General features: G+C 36.4%; 1 protein-coding gene across 1 annotated transcript; it reads right to left on the minus strand.

Moving 5' to 3' along the window:
• Window positions 1-16: 16 nt before the first annotated feature.
• Window positions 17-21728, minus strand: asns (asparagine synthetase). The gene is made up of 12 exons (XM_030147756.1): window positions 21633-21728; window positions 18645-18900; window positions 15964-16201; window positions 15670-15855; window positions 15492-15593; window positions 14069-14196; window positions 13609-13735; window positions 11027-11133; window positions 8427-8527; window positions 4814-4895; window positions 4564-4719; window positions 17-2089 (listed from the first exon to the last, which is right to left on the minus strand). Exons 2-12 carry the CDS (start codon window positions 18891-18893, stop codon window positions 1883-1885), a joined length of 1683 nt encoding a protein of 560 aa, XP_030003616.1. The 5' UTR covers window positions 18894-18900; window positions 21633-21728; the 3' UTR covers window positions 17-1882.
• Window positions 21729-25352: the final 3624 nt, after the last annotated feature.

Consider the following 25352-nt stretch of genomic DNA (forward strand, 5'->3'; position numbering starts at 1 on the left):
ACAAAAAAAAACTACATTTTTAGTGCCAAGAATGCATTTATTTATTTATTTATTTTTAGCAACAATTAGTATGAAAAAGAAGCAATGACAAGAAAGCAAGTCTCAGACAGATAATGGAATTGATTACAGAATTAAACAACTGAAATACCATAATCAAATAGCTTACACTATATTGTCAGATATTACAGCTCAGACCTTGTGCAACACACAAATGTTTGCATAGCTAGAACTAACCAAAGACCAATCTACCAGTAAACAGATCTAGGAATTGCATTTGTCTGTTATTACTTTTATTGACAGTTTTCAGAAATGACTCAGCTCTAACCATGAGCAACTGTAATGTACTTCGCACACAGACTGCATAATAGTGGTCAACAAACTTTAGCTGTAGCATTTCTGGTGTTAACACCTCTAAAGAATTGATTCAAGATTGGATTACAAACCGTCATTTACATATTTTATGGAAAAAACTATCCTAGGTATTAGTCTGAATCAACTACATTACATTTTCTATTGCATCAAGACCACAGTGTTGAAGAAATAGCAGCAGTTTACAGACAATTGAATGACACTGACATTTTTGGATTAAATCCATGGTCCATGATCATTTTGTGCCACTAAAACAAAAACTAAAACACAAACCGTAATAACAGAAAAGGAAATATATAGGCATGTACAGCATGTTTTGATGCTAATGGTTTAGTTGGTTCAGTTGCTCCTGGAGGCGGGTTTTACAGTCCTACACCCGAGTAGGAATACCATGATCTATCTTATAGTACCTGGAACATGATGAGGCTTGAGGGCTATGATGGATGACCCATTTCATGCAAGCTCCAAGTTTCCGCAGGCCTATTTTCACTTGATAGCAAAATATAATGAACTGAAACCGATGACTGCCTGGAAGCTACGAAATCTGTAACTAATGACATGATTTAGAAAATAGTCTGCAAATAGTTGGTCTTACACAAGCATTCATCACTAAACTAACAAAACAGGTTTGGTCATACTTTCAAGGTATTTATTTTGTGTCAGAGGCAGGTAAAGTTTGTCAGACTTGACCTTACAATGCCAACCTGGGCCCGTGGGAAGGAGCTGTCAGCCACATAATGTGAGCATGTGCCTTCGGAATGTTCATGACCATGACCCATAAGACACCTGTTCATTCACAAGAGCTGAAATAACAAGCATGGAAAATGCATCTGCAGATAAAAAGTTACAGATAAAAATGTTCCGTGAGTCGGTTTTGGTGCATTAAGTATAAATGCAACAGAGGGAATAAAACAAGCAATGCTAATTTATTACTACTACAGAGTACGACACAGTTCTCTTGTAATAGTGATGGAAAAGTCTGTCTATGCTGGAACAGACAGAAGTTTTTTCTAACTTTAACTAGTGACGACACTAATGAGAGGGTGCACAGCAGTACCGTGGGTGAATGCTTCTAATAAACATGCTGCTTTCAGGACACAGCTGGTGTTCAGGTGAGACTGTTGAGATAACATGCACCTTTATTGATCCCCTGCAGGTGCAAAGTAAATTGACACAGCAGTACGAAGGATGACTATACCGAAGGTGTGATATGCACAGAGTCAAAGACCTGCACAAGCCTATGGTAGGTGTTCAAAGCGCTACAACTAAAAGTGTACGTCAAGGCTGAAAAATGGAAACTGCGCACACACAGCAGCCCTTTTATTCCTCCATTCGAAGAAAACAGTAAAGTCTGACAAACTTCACCAGTGTCTGACAACCTGCAAAGCAAGAGAAAGTACAGCTCAGCAGAACCAAATGTTTGTGTAGTGTAAAAAAGTACAGCTAAAAATGGCACGTTTGACTAATAATCTCCTGCAGAGGTCAGTGTTGCAGTGCAGGAGGCTCCACTGGTTCACTCTTTGTCGGGTTTATAAATGGACAGCGTCCGGGCTGATGGGTCGGAGGCGCCGATCCAGCACGGCATCCAGTAATGAGAGAGCCACTCAGCCCGACCTGGGAAGTGCTTCTCAAACACCTGCCTAAAGTAGTAGGCCTCTTTGGTGGGAGGGGGGATGTGGAGGAAGGTCTTCTGAACCTGCTCCATCTGGTCGTCATTGACCTGAGAGGAGACAGTTTACACCAGTACATATAATATAGTATGTGATGGGAAATCTGGATACTGTACGGTCTGGAGTGTTCTACTCATTTTAGTTCAGTTAGTTTGATGTTTTGTGTTGTAAAAATGTTTAAAAAAAAAAAATAAATAAAGTGTGTTAAGGAAGCAGAATCAATTTAATTATTAGTTCGTAAAAAGAGGGTGGGAGTCTGTAAGTTCTACTTCTTCCCACTCTTTTTCAAGTGCCAAAAATTTTGTTTGTCCATGTTGTATTTTTCTTTGTTATCTGATGATTTTATGTGCTCAAAATAAAACTAAACTAACTAAGTTCAGGGGCCAAATACAGCCCAATATGATCTCAAGTGGGTCAGAGCAGTAAAATGATAACAGCGAAAAAAGTCAAATTACATTCTGATAATGTTTACATCCACAAATTATCCTTTAGAAAATGGAAATAACATTAACAGCCACAACCAGAAATTTCTTAAGAAAAATTTTAACAATATCATGCATCAGTTTATCATTTACACATGTGCATTACAGATCACAGTACAAAGGCACAAAATATTTAGTAACAGGCAGAATATTGTTACAATTGCACTTAATTTTTCAGGTTGTTAATATTTGTTAGTCACATTTTATGAGACAGGATAGTTTGTAAATGTTAACATTTTAATGTAATTTTACTTTTTTACACTAAAACATGAGAAACATTTGGAGTTGTCATTATTTATAGGTTATTATGATAGTATTTTACTGGTCCAACCCACTTCAGATCATATTGGTCTGTATGTGGTACCTGAACTAAAATGATTTTGACACCCTCGACTGTTGATATCTTCAGTGTAATTCTTGCATTTCTCAAAGTCATCCCACAGGCTGGATGGGACCCAGTGGCAGACCAGGTTCGGCCCACGGGCCATATGTTTCACACCCTGGTCTAACATGAGACTTACAATAAAAGGTACCGAGTTCATTTAAAGAACAGAAGAAATGCATAATTTATTTGAAGTTTATATCTCATAGTAAACCTCTACTGTATATTTGTAAATGTTTAAAAAGAATAAATGCATGATTCATCCTACTATATTATGTATTCTGTGTCTGTCCAATCGATGTTGCAGCACAGGAGGGCGTTTGTACGGATTTTCCTCAGCCTTCACAGGCCCGATCACTGCCAAACTCGCCAAATGAATTGAAACATCACCTGACTATCTACTAGGCACAATTTTATGTCCGTATTCAAATGTTGTGAGGTACGCTGGGCAATTTTAGCCTCTCATGCTATCGTACAATGCCGCTAGATGATATTAATTCATGCTTTTTTGTTAGTGTTAGTGACATGGCAAAAAGCTGTATGAGCCTTGGGAACATGTCGTTTTTTTCCACTGTGTAACTCAATGTGATTCAGACATTCTATTTCATTAAAAGTTTTTCAAGTGGATTACATCTGTCATTCACATCAGAATCGTGTTACTGCGTCCACACCTCAAATGGGTCTTATTGGACATACAGAGGGAACTATGCAGAGTATGTGATGTGAAATGTGAACATGTCACTCTAAGCCCACAAGAGGTATTAGCACATACATAAACGCTACAGCAGCTGAAGAACAGCGACATAATGAAACATATAGTATAATCACAGCAGAGAGCAGTGCAGCTACTGTAGATAGAGGCAGACATTTATGAAATACTGCACTGCAACATCCTTGACAATATTAGTACTATCATTTCTTCACGCGGATGACCATATTTTAACACTTTTGAACATAGTAGCAGTAATATATATATATATATATATATATATATATATATATATATATATATATATATATATATGTGTGTGTGTGTGTGTGTGTGTGTGTGTGTGTGTAAGTTATATCACATATTTATATGCATAAATATGTACTATAAAATGTGCTATGAAATTACTCTGTCCCATAAGTGGTATTTGATGACTTTTAACTAATTTATTATGAGCATTTTCACACTATTAACAAATGTGGACCCCTCTAATTTACTATCCTGTTGGGATACACAAAACTGCTATTGAATCAACATACATCAATATTGTTTCTGTTTTTGTTTCTGCATTACTCTCTCAAACCACTTCAGACTGTTCAAAACTACCAAATTCAATCATTTTAAATGCCCGTTTGGACACATGATGCCACGTTTTATAAAAGAAAACAAAAAGAATATGAGCTATTTTCCATATAATACATACAATACACATCTGTTACTCCTTTGGCTTGGCTGTGGAAATCAGTCAATGGTGGAAAAAAGGTGGGATCACCATCTGACTTTTTTTCCAGGATCTCTGTGTAAAAGTGGCTTGTGAGTGCTAGCCTACTAGCAGCAAGCCTTGACAAAAGATTCATGGAATAATATCTGTAAATTAGAGTAAAAAAGCAGACCTATCATGCGTATAGGGCTTCTGTTCAGTGTTTAGTGGTCTGGTCTGACAGTACGTACCATAGACTCCAGGTGGTCCTGCAGGTAGGCATACCAGGACTTTTTTATAGACGTCATTCCATCACTGAAGGCTTCTTTTCGCCTCCACAGGACCTCATCAGGGATCAAGTTGAGGCCTTTGAAGGACTCTCTCAGAAGGTGCTTCTCCACTCCGTGCTGTACACACAAGTACAAAGCAGTTTAATGACCACAGGGAGTAACTGTGTATTTTGGCGACACAACAGGCTGTCAGCTATGCAAATACACCAACCCTTGGGATCCTCATCTCCTCAGGCAGGGACAGGTAGTACGCTGTGAGTCTGTGGTCCAGGAAAGGCACTCGGAGCTCCAGACTGAAAGATGAAAAGGTGGATCAGATGAGTAAAGGGTTTTGTTTCTCACATGTTTTCTTTTATTCATATTTTACTTCTTTTGAAGCCTTACTGGTTTTGTTGGCTTTCATTCCTGTAGCTATTCAGGCTTGTAATTAAGATTTAATTAATAACACAGGGTCAGAGTGTTATTAATTTGACTGTTAATGATTCTCAGTCAGGTTGTTATTGACGTCAGCCTACAGAGCAATTCATATTCCACCCCTGAGAAAAAGCTTCATTTTTCTGGATTCCATCATGGCTAAATTTAACAAATGAACAGTACTAAAAGCTCTTATTAATGAGTCCAGTTTCTAATGTCAGTGCATTTTTTTCTGCAGATCACAGAAAAGCAGAGATACAGAAGATACAGAAGATGTGCTGATGGCGCCCTCTGTGTGTGAAAACAAGCGGTGCAGGTGTGATGTTGATGTTGAAACAACAGAAATCTGACTTCATTGAAGAGGTACTGGGGATAAAACATGTTTCTGAGATGTAAACAGGATTATGACTTCAATGTAATGAAAAACATTAATGTTATATGTTAGCATTGGACAGCTGGTGTTAATATTCCTCCAAATCTGTCAGTTTCTTCAGTTTTTCTTCATAGAAGTGCCTCAACATGCCACTTCCTGCTTTAAAATCATTCTGAGCCCAACAGTCATCAAGTCACATCCCACTTATAAAGAATTTAAAGAGTTTTTTTTTTCCAAAACAGGCTTGTAAGCAAATGTTCAATGTCAGTGTGAGCTTTTTTTTATTTATTTATTTTTTAACTAACAAATTACATACATGACCCTAATAATACACTAAGTGAACACTGAGTGATTGCACAATTGAATGTGTACATAAAATATGATATATGACAAAACTGTTGCTTTTATTACTCAATGTGATGTGAAAACAGTGTGCTTTTCTGTTCTAAATTACATTTCAGTTTCTGACTTTCTCATTAATATTGATTAATAACATGCACCTTCATATGTCGTCAATTTAAATCAACTGTGAATGTGAGAATGATTGGTTGTTTGTCAGCATATAACAGATTGTGATGAACTCCAGCAACCCAGCAACAGTGGATGGATGGATGGATGGATCACTGAGATTGCACCAAAACAATCTGAAAACCACAGACTTCACAGCCCTCTTGGAATGAGTCCCACTTTTGGGTTGACAGTTGAGAAAGGTCGCTGTAAAGACCCTCTAGTCCAGACCTGGGCATTGTGAGGCCTGGGGGCCTCATGCGGCCCGACAGCTGACCCTAACTGGCCCGCATGAGGTCATTGGCAAATTAAAAGTCAATGCAAATATATATCATCATAATAGACATAACCAATACAATGCCACTGCTTTTATTTTGAAAGATCTGCTAATTTACCGTTTTTTTCCACACATACTTTCTGTATTTGCATAAGGTTTATGCACTGAGTGGTTTGCTGGTCAGTTTCAGCCCATGAAGATGTCAGCTAACGGCAAAAAAAAAAGAAAGATTGATTTTGAATGCAGAGTTTTTAACAAGACATGGACTTGTAAGTATTTCTTTACTGAAGTCAGAGGTAAAGAAAATAAAAAGGAACTGTGATATGCAAACAAACAAAGCTGGATATATAGCCGATATATATTGAATGAAGTTTGAATATTTTGAATGAAAGCCAATATATATGGAATGAAGTTTGAATATTTTGATTGAAGTCTATATATTTTGAATGAAGTCTGAATATATGGATTGAAAGTGTATATATATTGAATGAATTTCAGACTTTCAATTCATATATTCAGACTTTCATAATATATATATATATATATATATATATATATATATATATATATATATATATATGTATACATATATATATATATATATATATTATATATATATATATATATATATATATATATATATATATAATTTCCTAAACGGCATGCCATTATATATACATATATATGAATATATATATATATATATATATATATATATATATATATATATATATATATATATATATATATACAGAGAGAGAGACAGAGAGAGAGAGAGAGAGAGAGAGAGAGAGAGAAAGGAGAGCTGCAAGTGTATTGACCCGGCCCTTAACAACTGTCAAAGTTTCTCATGTGGCCCCATAGGAAACTTAATTGCCCACCCCTGCTCTAGTCAAAGGTGTGCAGCCCCCTCTGCTCTATACCTCACAGGACTACAGTTTATCAATTTGTACCTGAACTGACAACTTACAACATCAAAATCACACAATAACACAATATTTCTAACCAGTTAAGGCAGCTCTTGTTCCAGGTAGCGTTGCTGCTTTTCTTAAGGTAGTCTGGTGGGTTGAAGGATGCTGCAGGGTGTCACTTAACTGTCAAAGTTCTGCCTCCCAGTAATGTAGAGTAATGAAAATACTCTGTATACTGAGTACACTTAAATTGAAATTTTTAGGTAGCAAAGTAGTTTAAAAACTAACCCTTTCAGTCTCTAATGCTAGGAAAGTACAGGGTGTCCCATAAGTCTCCATACATACAGGGTGGGGAAGCAAAATTTACAATATTTTGAGGCAGGGATTGAAAGACAGTGTATGACCAATTAATTTATTGAAAGTCATGAGAATTTATTTGCCACAAGAAAATTGACATAATAGAAAATGTTTTTATTCTATGTGTCCTCCTTCTTTCTCAATAACTGCCTTCACACGCTTCCTGAAACTTGCGTAAGTGTTCCTCAAATATGCGGGTGACAACTTCTCCCATTCTTCTTTAATAGTATCTTCCAGACTTTCTCGTAATAGTTTTGCTCATAGTCATTCTCTTCTTTCCATTATAAACAGTCTTTATGGACACTCCAACTATTTTTGAAATCTCCTTTGGTGTGACGAGTGCGTTCAGCAAATCACACACTCTTTGACGTTTGCTTTCCTGATTACTCATATGGGCAAAAGTTTCTGAAAAGGTATGGATAATAGTGTTAGTCATTGATTATGACATCAACATATGTTTGGTTTCAAAACAATTGACATAGTGCCTGCTGAGAAAAAACAACTAAATGTTCATTGTAAATTTTGCTTCCCCACCCTGTAGGAGACATAATACATTCCATACATATATGGTTCTAACATTTATTTCTTTATATTTCAGATAACCCAAAGAATACATTTGAATAAAGAGCAACGAATTGAAATCATCCTGATGGCCGGTTCAGCAAGCAGTCGTATGGTTGCAAGCACATTTAACAGAAAATATGGGATGAGTATCACACACGACACTGTGGCAAAACTTATTGTCAAGTTCAAAAAAACAGGAAGTGTTTTGGATCAATTTGTTCCCGACAAAATGGCAGTCATATAGAGCATATTATATAAATAAAAATGGTTTATGTCAAGAAACGTTTATTTTTCCTATGTATGGAGACTTATGGGACACCCTGTACAACCAGAAATGTTGCAGTTCAATGGACCTGTTATAAAGAATCCAATAAGAAAACTGTTTTTGTGGCTGTACTGGGTGCGAGACAAAGGGCGTTACCCATGAGCAGCGGTGGTACGGTCCGCACGGAGAACGTCAAACAAGTAGAGCTCCTTCAGGAGACGAACACTGTCCTCTGCAGCTGCTCTGGGAGACGGAGCCTGGGAGACAAGAATACATGTGATATTATTAGCATTAGTATGATGTGTATGTGGTAGATGATATCAGATTGTATTAAAGACAAACACAGGACGATACAAGAGGATAAATACAATGACTGGATGTTAACATTAGTAGGTTCATTATGTGATCGGTTATTATTCTTCAATCGTTGCTCGACCTGGAAATCATTTCAGTCCGATATCACAAAGACTGTTTTGCAAATCACATACAAGATCATCTCAAGCAGGGATTCTCAACTGTTACGTTGCAACCCAAAAGTGGGTCGCAAACCCATTTTCAGTGGGTCGTAGGCCTCTGTCTGGGAAAAAAAACAATGTTAAGAAACTAATCCTGTGCTTTTTTTTTTTTTTTATGTAGCTGAGCACCACACATTCACATTCCCCAACAGTAGGTGGCAGTAATGCGCTGTCATGTTTTATTAACACGAGACATTTCTCAGCATAAAAGAAAACCCAAGAGTTTCTATTTGAAGCATGGAGAAACTCAGGTATGACACCGACTACATCAGATATGGTTTTACCTACATTGGACAAAATAAGTGATTGAATGCACCTTTAATTTTTAACTGAGTGCACATTTTTGGTTAAGATCTGCCCAATTTAGCACTTCATTATTGGCAAGACGGCACCTTCTCCTTCATTGGAAATCCACAAAGACTCTTTCCAGTACGCAATGGTTCAGGGCTGTTATGTCTTTCTTAAAAATAGAAAAGATTAGATATTCTTTAAGAGCTGTTCCCTCTAAGTTCTACAGTAAATGGCAGTGCTTCTTAAGTTTGTTCAAATCACTTTCATTTTTTTTGTGACTGATGACCCCCCTCCTTCATTTTTATTCATTTATTTTTATTATATTTCTCTTCTTCTTTTATATACTTAATTTTACTTAATTATTTAGTTTCTGTGTATGTTTTCATGTTTTTTTTTATGTAGGTTTGCTTACCTCTTGTATACTTTCTGTATATGAAAAAAATCTTTTTGTGTGATGTACAGCAATAACTATGACATTTTGTTTCCTGAAATGTTGACTTTCTGTCTTTGATGTGCCATATTTTTCACTAAAAATATTTATAAAAAAAAAAAAAAAGATGTACCCCATTTAGGGTTAAAGGGCATATTTTCCTCTAGCATCATCACCTGCTGGTCAGTTTTGTTAATCATTAAACCTGTCTTCTGTGTTTTCATACTGTGATATTCTGTGTTATCTCAGGTTCAAAACACACCATCTTTTAATTCAATAAATTTGGAAAGTTTGACGTGTATCAGTTTGGGTCACAGATTGTCATTGAGTGCTGATAGTGGGTCCTGAAGTCAGACCAGTTGAGAACCATTGATTTAGAAAGTCAATAGAAAACTGTTGTTTGATTATGCTGATCTGAACCAAAAAATAAAAGAAAAGAGCGGATTATTTAATGAAAAGGATCTGAATCTGTAAACATAAAACATGTTTTGTGGATTACACTTGTTTTCATAAAATGGACTTTTAGGGAGAAATGGAGACACCTGATGTCCAACAGTCCAATTTTAGAAATGAATATTTATATATTTACAGAATACAAACCTTAATTTAGTTTAGATATTTCATTCATAAAAATAATACAGAAAAAAAAGAAAGACACAGAAAATGAAAACCTGCTTTTACATTTCAGCAAACTGCCCACATTATGAACAAAAAGAAGCAGAAAAAAAAAGAACAATCTTATATTTTCTGCCTCTAACAAAATCAAACCTGCATGTTTACAATGGTAATTTCATACAGAATCAGTACTTCACTGATGAACTGATATGAAACTTTATTTGAATGTTGTTGTTTTTTTTATTAACAGCATTTAAGATTCTCTAAGTGTTTTCTCTTTTTGTTGCTTGATAACAGCATGGAGTCAGACTTAAAGCATGGTGTACTGTCCAACAAAGACCCTTATTAAAGAACTCTGTGGTTTTATGAAAATGTGTGAATCCCTGTATCACAAAGCAGGATTAGGAGGGCTGTTGAGGTGAACACTGGGTTTGCAGGGACATGAAGGTGAATTATTAAGTCATCTTTCCTGCTCCAGAGCATCAAGATAAGACAAGTCAAAATGTGACACCTGCTGACCAATCTATTCTTCCAGAAGATCCTGTGGACCTCAGTGCATGGATTAAAAAAGAAAACAACTCAGCCGGCTGCAGACGCTGTGTTATTATATTAGAACATTCCTCAAATGTTGGATGGACTGGTGTGGCTTCTTGGCCAAGTCTCCCTCAAAAAAAGGTTTATTCTCAAGGGATTTCCTAGATAAATAAAGATTAAGTTAAAAAAAAATATGTGTTTAAACTTGTACTTTGTTCTTCTTGTGGCTTTAACCCTGACCTTGGACCAACTCCACTCATTTTCTGTGGATAATACAAGTGGAAAACCACCTTTGTGATACTGTGTGGTGTCTCTGGATGGAGTATCTGACTTATTATCATGTGCTTGTGATGTGTTGGTGATGGACCTGCCTTGTGGAAGTAAATGTATCCCTGGGTGAGTTCATCAGATCCTTCTCCAGAGAAGATCACCACACTATCAGTCTTCTCCCTGATGTACTTTGAAACCAGGTACATACCTAAAAGGACAACAAACAGAAAACAACACCTCTGAAAACACACACACATATATATAATGTTTGTCTTCACTTCAGAGAGTGAAGAGCATAGAAGGAAAGGTCATTTCAAGCACCAGTGTGCACAGACAACTTTGAAGCAGATGTGTAAATCAGTGGCTGGTGTTAAACTCTGGAATTCTCTTTATAATGAGCTGAAGGACTGTAAAAACATGTGCCAAGTGAAAAAAGTGTATAAAGACAGAACAATGAGATTATATGAACAGTTCTAAGTTTTTACATTTTGCTTCAAATTTGTTTTGGCATCTTGTGACACATTTACTTATTTTGGTCTGGTCTCATAATTGTTTTGCATCATTTGGTCAGGTATATATTTACCTATGTTTTGTTTGTTTTGTACTTCCTAGATATGTAGTTTTGCACTTGGTTTTGTATTCATTTTGTATTATCTTTGGATGTATTTTGTTTGCTTTGTTTGACTTTATATAGTATGACTTTATAGCTAATTGTGTATCACTATTATTATCACTATTAGTATGTAGAAGGGGGCAGGAAATATAAGATTTTCTTCATCCTGCTCCTTTTTGAGCATAAGTGTGTACATGTTTGTTCACCTGATGATTATTGAATGTCTGCTGATGAAATGCACAAAATAAATGAAATGAAATGGAAAAAAATATGGTTTAAATTTAAAGTTAATGTTAATTATTCCTTTATTATCCCACTGGAGAAATTCTCTGCATTTTTACCCATCCTAATACACATACAGCACCTAGCATTAGCATTAGCACATAGAACTTACATTAGGAGCAGTGAGCTGCTGTTGAAACACTCTGGGACCAACTCCAGATCTTCATCCATACTGTGGTCACCGACAGGAGAATTAACCTACATGTACCTCAACAGAATAAAGGCTCTGGTCCACCTGAGGACCAGAACCGTCTTGCTATGCCTTCCTACCTACATCACATTACATTATTTCACAGTACATACCAGGTCAGTGTATGTATATATTAATGTTAGATCTGCTTTTCATGTGTATGTGTTTGACTCAGAGGCAGTAAATGTCTTCCATTTCTGCCCTCTGTTGACCTCTGACTCACTAATCTCACCAGATTCCTCCCTAATTCTGGTCAACCACTCAGGAAGAAAAGGAATGCACATACTTTGACACATTCTTAACACAACAACAAGCACATCGATGATGTAAAAGAAGATTTACGCACATGTATGACACACAAATACTATCATGAGGCACCTATTCAGAACTGGACCCTTTTCATGACAGTATATAACATCAAGATCACAGATATAAGAACACAGATATAATCTCACTATCCAGGAATTAAGTCTGGTGTGTTTACTTTTGCTTTCATAACACATATTGAACTTTACATTTTTATGCCATACTCAGAGATTATGGGTTATTGTTTAATACCAACTGAACTTGAACATTTTTATTACACATGCATATCTTACCTGAGTGTCAGGTGGTTTTTAAAGGAACTTCTGGTATAAAAACTACTTCTGTTACATTTTTATAGCTTAGTTTCCTACATTTCTTTGGTTGTAAACTCAGTGTACTGAAAACTGACTGGTAGTTTATCTCACTACACTTTCCAGTAAATGATTATTGCTTCATCTCAATAGTGATCAATTTAAAAAGTTTATTTTTAACAAACTCTGCACATTCTACCTTAATTTTATTTTGATGTGAAAGGTATTTACTTAGTTCTGCTGCTATTTATAACATTAATATCACTTATAGGGTGAATTAACAGTTTTTAGTTGATGAAATGAAAATTATATCATGGTAAATTGTTTGATTGAAACTTCAGCTTTCAGCTATCATTGCATTAACTTCCATCACCTTTCAGTTTATTGCAATTCAAGTGACCTAAGTGGAAACAAGACTCCAGCTCCTCCTCTTGACTGTTTACGGAATGTAGAAGATTCTACCCTAAAACATAAGATTTTTCCTGATCACAGGTGTTTTCAGACACGTGTGTGCAGAATACATGATTGACAGTTGTAATTGCTGTAATACTCTACTATAATAGCTCTAAGAGTAACCTGGCAGCTTCCAAAATTTGGCTTCACTTTCCCATATCAGCATGAAAATGCATCATATGTGTAGGTAAACCATGACTTTAGACGAAGGAGTGACCTGCAGTGCAAAGGTGTGTATTTTTAAACCGTGATGTTTTTTCTTGGTCACTGCAGATTTAAAGAGATTAATTTTTTATCTTTTTCTTTGTCTTTAAAGTCATTATTTTATTATTTACTTATGTTATTTATAGACAACTCGTGGGTTTTTGTAGTGTAAAACTGTGTGATTATCTAAAATGCGTGCTTTTTGGAAATCTACAAAAGGAAAAGAATTAGGCTGCATATTTGCACTACAAGTGTAAAGTCATAAAATAAAACTCATATATCATTTAGCCTGAAAAATATTTGTAGTTTTGTACCCACACTTACCAACAGAGGCACGTATGGTGGTTATATCGTAAGTCTCCAGGTGAAAGATGACGTCTTCTATAGCCTGGATGCCTTCTTCGACAGAGAACGTCACCTCGTGGTGTTCACTGCCGATGTGAGCTGCAACCTGACAAACATGAATATGAGAAACTACAAACAACAGATTATACATTTCAAAATTATTTACATTTCCTTTCATTTACCTTAATGATTTTGTTCTTTCTTGTGTTCTAAACAAAGTTTCTCATCCTCATTTAGCTTCATAAGGTACAGTTTTGTTAAAAAAAAATCTCTGTAAAGTATTTATTTGCATTCCTAATCTAATATCCAACAGCAAAACTAGTCATTTTTATTCCTCATTCTGCAGAACTTGTCTGTTTGCTTCCAAATGTTTCCACTGTTTTTCAGCCCCCCCATTCTACATGCAAAGGCAAGGGAAGCATTTGGCACTAGAACTTACTTTGCGAGCAGCTAGAATGTCTGGGCTGTCCTCTGAGCCGATTGCAAAGGTCTGGATGGGATACTGCAGCTTTTCCTCCTTGCTCAGTTTTACTACCATGGCTGCGACCAGGCTCGAATCCAGACCACCTGATCAGGAGACAACAGCCATGAGGATCACCAAAGCACTGACATCTGTGGTCAGGAAGTCCTTAGTGATATGGAGATACAGGCAGGGTTCCTACGGGTTTCTACAAGTTACATCTAAGACTTTTTAAGACAGAATTTAATGCCCATCTCACTGTAAATTTCACAGCCATACTGGCACATATTCATGACTCCTAGAATTTAGGAAAATGTATTTATTTACATCAGCAAAGATTAAATATCGTATATCGATGGCCAAAAAACAAAACCTCCAATCTGCAAATTTTTAGATTTTGAGTTTTCACATTAAATGGTGAGTATATAGTATGTATTGTTACCACATAATATAGAAAGAGAGTCTGAGAACAGTAGAATATGCTTGGATATCTTTAACAAAGACCATACTATAATAAAACTAAACTTTTTTTTTTGTTTACTGAAAAAAAGTGATTTTTTTCAGATAGGAGATTGTGTATTCTGGCCATCGATATGTACTGCAAACAGAGCGGAATGTTCTGGGATCATTTCTAACCAGTGGCTGCAAAGTTAGTGATAATTGGTTCCTAATTTCAATATAAATTGTCAAGTTGGAACGGGAGGAACTGAGTAGACTAATGTTAGTTTCTTTGCTGTTTGATGTTTCCCAGACACATTTAAACACAATACAGTGAGCAAGTTTATGGCAACATAGCTTAAGACCTACATATCCAGACACATACCTCAGGAATGGCCAAAAAGAGATAAACATTTAATGAATATTTTGCTGGTGACCTGTAAAAACACTATTATTACTAGGAAATGGCTATTACAGTAGAGCCCATCTTTAAACGGTTGGATGGAAATCACAAAGGATAATTATAAAATAGAAACGATGACAGCATTTGTTAATCACAAATTGGAGAAATTTGCTTCATACTGGGAAAACTGGGTCAACTATGTCACACCCTATAGGCCTAATTTTATTTTAACAAATCAGTGATTGTGTTGTATGGAAAAGATCACTCCCTACTTGTACATAGTTTTTTGTCTTTTTTCCTCTTTTATTTGGTTATCTGACATAAAACAAAACTATCATCCTGGAATTTAGAGCAGACAACAGATGTAGGATATTATATACATATGATGTACCGAATGTGAATGTCTGATACTGAAAGTCAATAAAAAATAAATTAATAGAAAAAAAAAATAGACCTACATATCAAATTTAATACCTTTTCAATACTTTTTAAGGTATTAAATGCAGATTTGTAAATTCAAGATTTTTAAGACCCCATGGGAACCCTGGCAGGAGTGTTTACCTGACAGGAGACACCCAATTCTCCTGTGAGCCATGAGGCGTTTCCTCACAGCGTTCTCAAAAAGGGATCTGATGTTGCTCTTGACCGTTTCTTCATCAAAACCTGCAGAAAAATCAGTGAAATAATGCCACACAAGCATTGAATTACTCATCCAAACAGAGAGTGCACAGATTCCTACTTGTATGGAGTCTCTCCACGGAGTCATAGATGGCATGAGCAGGCTCCTTTGTGCAGCAGTGAAACTGATCCATCTGAATAGACTGCACTTTGCCATTGGGCTTTAAATCAAACACCTCAAAGTAGCCAGGGGGAAAGGGGGCGATGGTGGCTGGGGTATCCATCTCATGGGAGATGTCTATTAGACCTGTGATCAGAATATCAATAAGTGAGCAAACCTGAAGAGTGAAAAACATTCTTCACCAGGCTGTAAAAGAGCTGTGGTCAGTGAGGATGTAGTCAACTATCTCATTACCTTTGGCCTCTGAGCAGACCGCCAGGAAGCCGTTGTCAGTCAGGAGTTTGAACATAGGTCGGACACCGTACGTATCCCTTCCCAGAAAGACCTTTCGGTTGGCAATGTCCAGCAGAATGAAAGCAAAGACACCATCCAGAAGAGACGCCATCTTCTGGATGCCAAAGCGGTCGTAGAGGTGAAGCAAGATCTCACCATCCACATTAGTCTGGTACTCAAACTCAAATTGCTTCTTCAGCTGAGAGAACATCAGAAGAACACAAAAGAAATGTTAGAGTTTATACCAGCAAAGCCTGGCTTCCACCACACATACATCACAAGGAAAAAAATCATCTGCATTTAGTGTTTGGGTTCAATGATAAAAAAAAAAAAAAAACCATATTCACCCTTAATGTGTTCCATTAAATCACAGACACATGTTTGTGTTTAACTCATAAAGATGCAGAACTATTTTTGTGGGGACTTCCACATTAACTTTTCTCTATATGTAACCATTACCAAGTGATTTATCAGACAAATAATAATAATGTGATAATGCATTATAATGGTTGTGAAAGTGAAAAGCCATGGGATCAAGACAGATTATTACAGTTTACACATACACATGATGGTGACTACAGTCTGAACTGTAGCTGTTAAACAACAAACCCACCCAGATTAAATAATTACAAACAGTGAATGACAGAAACAAGCAATTTTCACAGCAAATGCATCATCACTGCCTGATAAATTTGCAGTTTTCTTCCACATGCAAGGCTGGAGGATCTGAACCAAAAATCATATCATAACATTATTTTCCTGAATGGCACTACATAGTTTAATACTATTATGTGTAGTGGGTTAAATATTAATGTTAGGCAGACTAATAAAATACTTACAGTGGTGACAAACTTAAATAACAACCCATCGGTCAACAGTCTATGTATAATACTTTACTTTATGCATTTACACTAGTATTCGCAATGAGCAAGAAGAAGAGGAACGAAGAAAAGAAGAGGTAAAACACCAAAATGAGTCTCAGATATGTGAGAATCTGTACTTGGTGTTCACAATATAGTAATTTACTACATCCCACATGGAAAATATAGTAGCACACACACACACAGACATTCATTTCAATGGGGAAAATTGATTTGGAAAACAATGGGAAATCAGGATGTGAACTTCTGGCTTTTGTATACTGAAAAAAGGAAAAAAAAAAAAAAAAAGCAGAAGAACCTTCAGTGTGAAACTTGAGAATGCACATGTCTGTGGTTCCCAGAAAACAGTAGCATAACAGTAACAGCAACAGTGAGTCTGATGATCAGGTTGAGACAGACAGAACAATGAAGAAGTGCATCAACTAAACAAGAAAAGGAAAGGTTCATAGAACAATTTGTGCTGAACTGGCATAAGCTAGAACTTGAATTTCAAAAGTCAACCATTTTTGTGGCTACATTCTAAGTGATAAGAGATGCAGTCCATTCAGCTGTTTAGCACAAAACTAGATGCTTCCTTATAATTTTTACCACAAACTGCTGCTTTCTTAGCTTGAAAAAACTTATTTTAAACTGACAAACATCATATGTGTAAATGAATGTGAGAGAACTGTTTGTCCTTCTGTATCAGATAAACTGGTGGTACATTCAGGATGGATGGATGGATTTGTGTACAGGTTATTACATATTCTGAATAAACAGAAATTTGTTCGCTCCTGGTACTGCGAGAAAAGAATGATGTCATTTTTTTTCTGACAGCCCTGGTTTTGAAGTTCTCACAGCTTATTCTTCACACATCATCTGGGCAGAAGTTTTTTTTTTTTTTGTACGGTGTCTGACAAGTATTGTGTGATAGGTTACAAATCTGAAGTGGGCGTGGTTAATGTGGAAAAGCTGAGGAATTCCCGGGATTTCTACTTTTGAGTTTCTCATTAAGTCTGAAATGTCCTGACCAAAACTAACTCTGTTCTTGTTCTTGCCACTTCGAGAAACGAACACCTTTGTCTGTTGTCACTGAGTATGTACAGGCCTTAACCCTTTATCGGGCAAGTGAAATATGAGTCCAACCCTGTGCCTCAATGAGGTCAAGAAGCATGTTGGTTTTTATAACTATAAAATAAATGTAAATAATGAATATGAGTGATTTTTGTCAGTTTATGATGTTATAACAGTTATTTTATTTCATGTTTTTACTTTTTAGTAAGTCCTTCCCGGATGTTTTATGGCAAGAGGAGAGAGACTGTTGCCACGGCAACCGATGAGGAGGTGGATGACGATGTCCAATAACACACGAAGGTTAAAATTTTGAATTTCAAAGTATTTCAATGAGTACTCTATAGAGGGTTGAATGGTGGCAAATGGGATCAAAACATTATTTGACTGCTTTTTTTAAGTTAGGTCACATGGGACAGAACAGAAGGGGCCTGACTTTGGTTCTATGCTTTTATTTGATCAGAAAATCATCCAATGTAAAAAAAAACCAAAAAAAACAAAGCAAACTGTCCCATGTCACTCTGTTCTCCCTTACTGGTATTAGAACATCTTCAGTTTGCACTTCGCAGTGGCCAGTGATAGTGAGCTACATGCTGATAAACAAAAACACCGACTACCACATTGTGCATGAAAATTTATGACCCACAGAAGATTCCTCAACAACCACCTGAGGACATAAACCAGTGTGATTTGTGAAACAGCTAAACCCACCGTGCGATGGTTGTAAATCTCTCCATTGTAGCAGAGCCACAGGAAGGGGAACTTCTTGATCCGTAAGGGCTGCATGCCGTACAGGTGGTCGGTAATATCCAGCCAGTGGAAGCCAAAGCAGCAGTTGGTGAAGCCTTTGACATTCTCAAAGCGGAAAGCGTCGGGGCCTCTGTGAGCAATCTTCAATGCATTGGTGCATTGAACTGACAGGCACTCATCACTGCCGAACAAAGCCCAAATACCACACATTTCACTGCTGCAGAAGGGGTGGGGGTGGGAGGGGGGCAAGAAAGACAAAAAAACACACATAAACTCATTTATGAGTGAGAATACACTATGGAAGACACAACAGTCACTATCAAAGTTACTTTAACCTTAATGGGAGTAAAAAGGCAGGAGTAAGCATGCTCTCCCATGTGGTTACAGTTGCACTCATTCCCAGGCACACAATAACCCCCCCCCCACACACACACACACACACACACACACACAGTCCACTCAGCCTGTTTCTAGGTCAAGGAACAGAGAGTAGGGAGGCATTGATGATGTAAACGGACAGTGTAGGTCAAACAATATGCAAATAAGACTGAAAGAAAGAAAGAAAGAAAGAAAGAAAGAAAGAAAGAAAGAAAGAAAGAAAGAAAGAAAGAAAGAAAGAAAGAAAGAAATGGACTACAAGATAGGTGAGATTCCCACTAGTGACAGCGATGGCAACACAAGGTAATAATAATAATAATAAAAAGAAGAAGAAGGATACATGGCAATAATACGGAGCCTGGGAAGGGACATGAAGAAAAAAAAGTATTAAAAAAATTCCAACAGTTTCTGACTGAAATTCATATTTGCCCAGCTTCACGGTTGTGGGCAGCTTCACAGATCCAGGTGGATGTATGCCAAGTATGAATGGTCTACATGTGAGAAAGGAGGATGTGCACATTGTTTTAAAACCTTTTACTCCTAAGCCTAAAATGGTCCACCTGGACTTTTCTTATTTTGACCAAAAAAAAAAAAGTGAAAAAATATGCTTTGAGTAAGTCCTTTTGTCCATTTTTGCAGAACTCTAGAACATTCAATATCTAGCAGTCATGTATAATTCACTGCTTGTTTTAATACTGTATAGTTAAAAATGAAGAAAAACACAAAAATTGAGGGTTTTTTTTTGTTTTAGTAGAAAAACACTGAAATTACACATGGATACAAGATGTTGAATGTTAAATATGAAATTTGAAAAGTATAAAAAGTATTTGCAGCAAAATGTTTGAGTATTTGTCTTTTATTGTGCAAAAACAGGATAAAAGTGCAAACTCTACAGGGAATTTCCCCCCCCACACACACACACAGGGCATTTGTCTGTTCTGTGTCTGCAGAGTGCCTTCATGTTCATGGTTCTGCACAAACAGTTCTGTCAGTTCACAGGTCTCACACATCCAGCCAGTGCTCCTATGGCAGAGTCTGCACATGGAAAATAGTCTCCTGACACCAATAACCAGTCCTCCTGTGGATGTGTTGAATGTCTGTGTTATTTGGACTGATCCTCATCAGGCTCTGCCTCCGTCCTGCATCTGTGTGTGGACAGTCTTCAGTATCTGCTCTCATCACCGGAGCCTTGTGCATCATCACAGCTTCTCCCTCTTCATCCTTGAATGTGACATCTGGTGGACACATGGAAAAACACAAACAGAATAATGTATTACACAAACAAGACAAGGTAAAATCGCACCGTTAAGGAAAAAAGTCACTGAACATCAGTGCACGCGCTCTTATTTTGTCGAGCATGCGCACTTTTATGCACAGGAAGTACAACAGACTATAAACTTACACATATTCTACATGGTTTGTACCTTATTCTACAAAAACACCATGCAGCATAAGCGTGAATTTACACATACAATAAAGTAAAACAAGTAAAAACCACACAGAGAAAAGCAGAGAGTTCTTCAGTCATGTAGAAAGTCCACTAAATGGAACTGGTGAACTTTACCTTTCTTCTTCAGGTGTTGCTCCATCAGTCGTTTCTTCATTCACAAATCCATCCTAAACCTCCAGGGTGCTCTTGGAACTCGGGGTGACCGTCTTGCCTACATGTTCCACCACTAGATCTGATCCGTTCTCCGCTCTGCTGTGTGCGTCCACAGCCACACAACCCACTCTTTTCCGGCTTCTATGAGTGATGAGGACCCGGCAAAATACGACCCGATAAAGTCCATAAAACACAGGGTTTCAGGTTTCACAAACAGGTGGAATTTTTCCGATCGGACAAATATGAAATAGTTGCGGTCATCAGAGCTGCACATGCACAGGGCAGGTGTGTGTCACAGCTGACACGGACTGGATCCAAATAAGGCAGAAACTGTTAGAATGCAATACTGCTGAACTACTGCGTTCTAACGCAATAGTTTCAATTTTTTCGTCATGTCCTTTCCCGGACTCCGTACAATAACTCAGAAGCAACTAGAAAAAAATGTTGAATGTACCGTGATTTTTTTTAAATTATTATAATCCTTTTAAACTTAGAAGGACCTTTATCAAAATGAACTTGAAACTGAACTCCATTAAAACACCATCTCCTTTAACAATCATCTTAGCTGCAGTCCCATCATAGGTTGCTAATTTGTAAGACAGGACCTAAATTCAGTTCTTCATGTATAATTGTTAATTTGGCATTAACCAGGCTCTTTTATTTCTCCTAGTACTGACTCCGCCTGTTTCCTCCACCTTTTATTCTAGTCACAGATGCTCCATCATGGATGCTCACAGGGACATTTTTTATGACTAAACACGTCAATTCTAGGTTGATACTAAAGCCGAATCGGCAGAAACGCACTAGATATTCAGTACTGACGTAAGGATGTGATCTACATGCGAGTAAACTTCTACTGACAGCCCCATGTGTAACTTTACAGAAGGAGAACTGGTTCAACAGACAGTGAAAACCCACTGCTGTCCACGCACACATGTGACTGTAGTCTGTACTGAACACCCACTTACCTTAGTCTGGAAAAGATCCACGGCGAAGTGAGGACACTTATATTATCTCGTTGATGCGGGAACCGCAAGGTGCACTGTCGTGAAGTGACTCCACTAATATACTGTCCACCCCAACCGGAACATGGAGTCAGCCTTCAAAGTAAAAGCATCTAAACCCACGGTCACGCAAAAAGGGACACGACGTACACTGAGTCGTGACGTGTAATTAAAATAATACTTCTTTTTTTTTTTTTTTTTTTTTTTAATTAAATTAAATTAAATATAATAATAATGAAATTTCTCATTGTGAAAGAATCATACTTCCATTTCATTTATGATTTAAAAAAAAATAATAAAAACAAGTATTTGAATTTATTTCAGTCTACTACAGATATGTCATATTATACAGTTATATTAATGTCCATGTCTCCTCTACACATATCCACATCTGAATCACACACAAACTGTACCGTTTTTGTTAAAGAGATGCATTATATCAATTTTTCCATTATTATAATCTTATGTTAAAAAAATACAAAAGAAAACATTTTTCTTGAGTGTAACATATTGACTTGTTTTCCATTTTTATATTTTTATTCTGTGACAACTGGTATTATTATTTCTACACCATAATTGTTTCCACTTCATTGTTTGTGCCAATATCTACCAAAAACAAGCTCATCTTTTTCATTTTCCTAGTTCATTCATTTATTCTTACACCTCGGTATTTCCTCTGTGTGTTTATTTTGAAAGGTACCGTCACGTTGTTGTATTTTCACCAGCTTGATGCTGCAATGGCTAATACTGTTGCATCACCTTTTGTAGTGGCATCACATACATTCACTGGAAAATGTTCTGCTCAGAGCAATGCACCTGTTCTTTGCCACATCTAAATGTTTGCATATTGGTCAAAACTTTCATCTTGCAAAATAGAAATACCAGCGTATTTAGTTTTTTTATTGAAAGGTGTTTTTTTCTCCAGCCCTGTTCAGTTTCAGCGTTCAGTGGGTGTTGTCACCAGATCACAAACTGTCCTCATACTTTCATTCTGAGCTGCACCTTCAGGAAAAACCAGAATCAGCTTGTCTAATAAAGATAAGGACTTTTCTAAACATGAACAGCAGTCAGCATGTCCTCCAGTACAGTTGTATTTAATGTTGCACTGGAGTTATTGGTTAAACTGTGCAGATGTTTGGGTGAATTCTTTAGTATAATCATAAAACTGTACAATCATTGAGCTCTCCATGTCAGCTGTCCTTTAAGGTCAGTACTATGAATGCATTTTCAAACTGCAAACATTACTTTATTGCCCCATGGGGATATATTATGGCATTGTGACATTGTGTTCCAAAACCATGTAATTATTTATTCACATACCAAAAGCAAGTATGTTTTGGGAGGATTTGTACTTTACTGAGTAATTTTTATTCTGTTTACTTTCACTTTTACTTCACTGCATTTCCTAACTCAATCACATACTTCTACTCAGAAACATTTTTAATGCACAGTATCGTTACTCATTATAAAAAGTAAATTAAAGGGAATTTGGTGTTTTAACCGCTGATATTACCGGTGACCGCAACAAAGTCAGGAAGATGATTTGTCATTGGACCTAAAAGTGCAAACAACGGTCCACATACTCAACCTGTCGGGTATCTGTTGATGTGAGCAGCAGCGTAATATTCAATATTCTGTCTGCCTTTGGTTATCATTAACATTTACATGTACTTTTACTTTCATTACTTGAGTACATTTAATTGTAGATTACTTGGTATACTTAAGTACATTAAATACTAGCAAGATTTTAACTTAAGTAATATTTCAGTTGGTGACTTGAACCTCTAGTTCTACCAATGTCATTTTTGGTAGAGTACCTGTACTTCTACTCAAATGTGACTTTCCAGTACTTTATACAACATTAGTTTTACTTTACTTGAATATTATTTATATTACTTGAATTTTTTTTTTTTTTTTTTTTACATTGCTACCTGCAAATAACTGTACTTTCTACCAGAGGTGGGAGTGTGCAGGTGAGTAATAAGTCTTGAATCTCCATCAAATTCATCTAAGTCTAACTTCTAGAGTTTTTAGAGAAAATCAAACAAGTCAACTCATTTGAACGTCTACAGATGTATCCTATAAAAAAGCAGAGTTATTAATTACAAGCTTCCCTGAAAAAATATTAGACCTGAATGTGTCCAAAGGGAAAACAGACCGTGCTTTCACACAACTAATTATCCATTAACGCTAAAAAATAAAGAATAAAAGCCTATAATTCTCATGTTACCAGCAGTGGTGGACTGTAAATATTAAATATAATTTGAGGGTTTTATACTTTACTTTATTATTTCCTCTATTTTATGCAGCTTTTAGAGTCTGATCTGGACTAGCTCTAAATGTAAAGTGTCATAAGATAACTTTTGTTATGATATGGCACTATATAAGTACAATTTGACTGACTGACTGATTGATTGATTGATTGATTGATTGATTGATTGATTGATTGATTGATTGATTGATTGATTGATTGACTGATTGATTAGGCTTTATATTTTGACTGAACTACATTTCAGAGGCAAACATTATACTATACAAATAAATATACGAGTCAAACATTATACTCATTAATCATACTTCACTGTATTAGCTTTAAGTCTTAAATACTCCTCATCTCCAGGCTTGCTGGTTTAAGACTGTCATTATAAAAGGCCACCTAGATGTCCTTATTCTTTCTTTGCAAGAAATGTGCCAGAAAATGTCTTTTTTGCCAATTCTTTTAAACTTCTGTAATCATGAAGAGCATAACTTTCAGTATCATCAATAATAATTTTTATTATTATCAATAATAAACGTGTAAAACATTCTGTTTTTGTAAAAAAGAAAAAAAAAATGGACATGAAGTTTTTAGCATATTTATTATTAGAAACAACTGTAAATGTCCATAACAAAACTTTTTGAGATTGCAGAAATAAACTTCCAACTATTTTACATCTACTCAAACATACTTTTTTGTCTTGAACATTCAGTATGACTTCATATTTTTTGTTATTTCCAAGTGTTTTTAGCCTGTGTGGAAGTCTCTGAAACAGTTCCTTTCTACTTATAATAGAGTCCCACACTGCTGCTGTAAAGTGTTATATAGTGTCGGAAAGCTCAGAATCTGATTGCAGGTGTTAGAAAGAGAATCTTGTATTATTTTTCAGTTTTGTATATGGACATACAACATACACTGAAGCTGACACTCTGCCTTTAATCCATCACTTGCTCAACACGCGGGAACACACCACACACTAGGTCTTGCTCAAGGGCACATCAGATAACTTCTCTGCTGATCTGGGTAGTAATCAAACCACCATGGCTTACAAGTACTGATCTGGCTTAACTGTACTTAGTTTCTGAGATTAGACAAGATCGGGCGGGTTCAGGTCTATAAGTATAATAAACTGAATGACAAAGTCTTCCTTAATGCGTTAACGGTGGGGTAGGAGATGTTTTCCTGGAACATTTTTTACTCTATATTTAAAATCCCCTTCACACCCCAATTACAACCAACTAATTAAATGCTCTAACACAAAAATAAAAAAATTTTAGTCACCTGTGGAACGGACAGGACTGAAAAAACACCATCCAATCATTTTGAAGCTCATCAAGAGAATGCCAAGAATGTGCAAAGCAGTAATAAAACCAAAATGTGGCTATTTTTGAAGAATCTAAAATAAAAAACACACTTTGAGTCATGTC

Source organism: Sphaeramia orbicularis, chromosome 11, assembly GCF_902148855.1.
Source record: "Sphaeramia orbicularis chromosome 11, fSphaOr1.1, whole genome shotgun sequence".
Taxonomy (NCBI): domain Eukaryota; kingdom Metazoa; phylum Chordata; class Actinopteri; order Kurtiformes; family Apogonidae; genus Sphaeramia; species Sphaeramia orbicularis.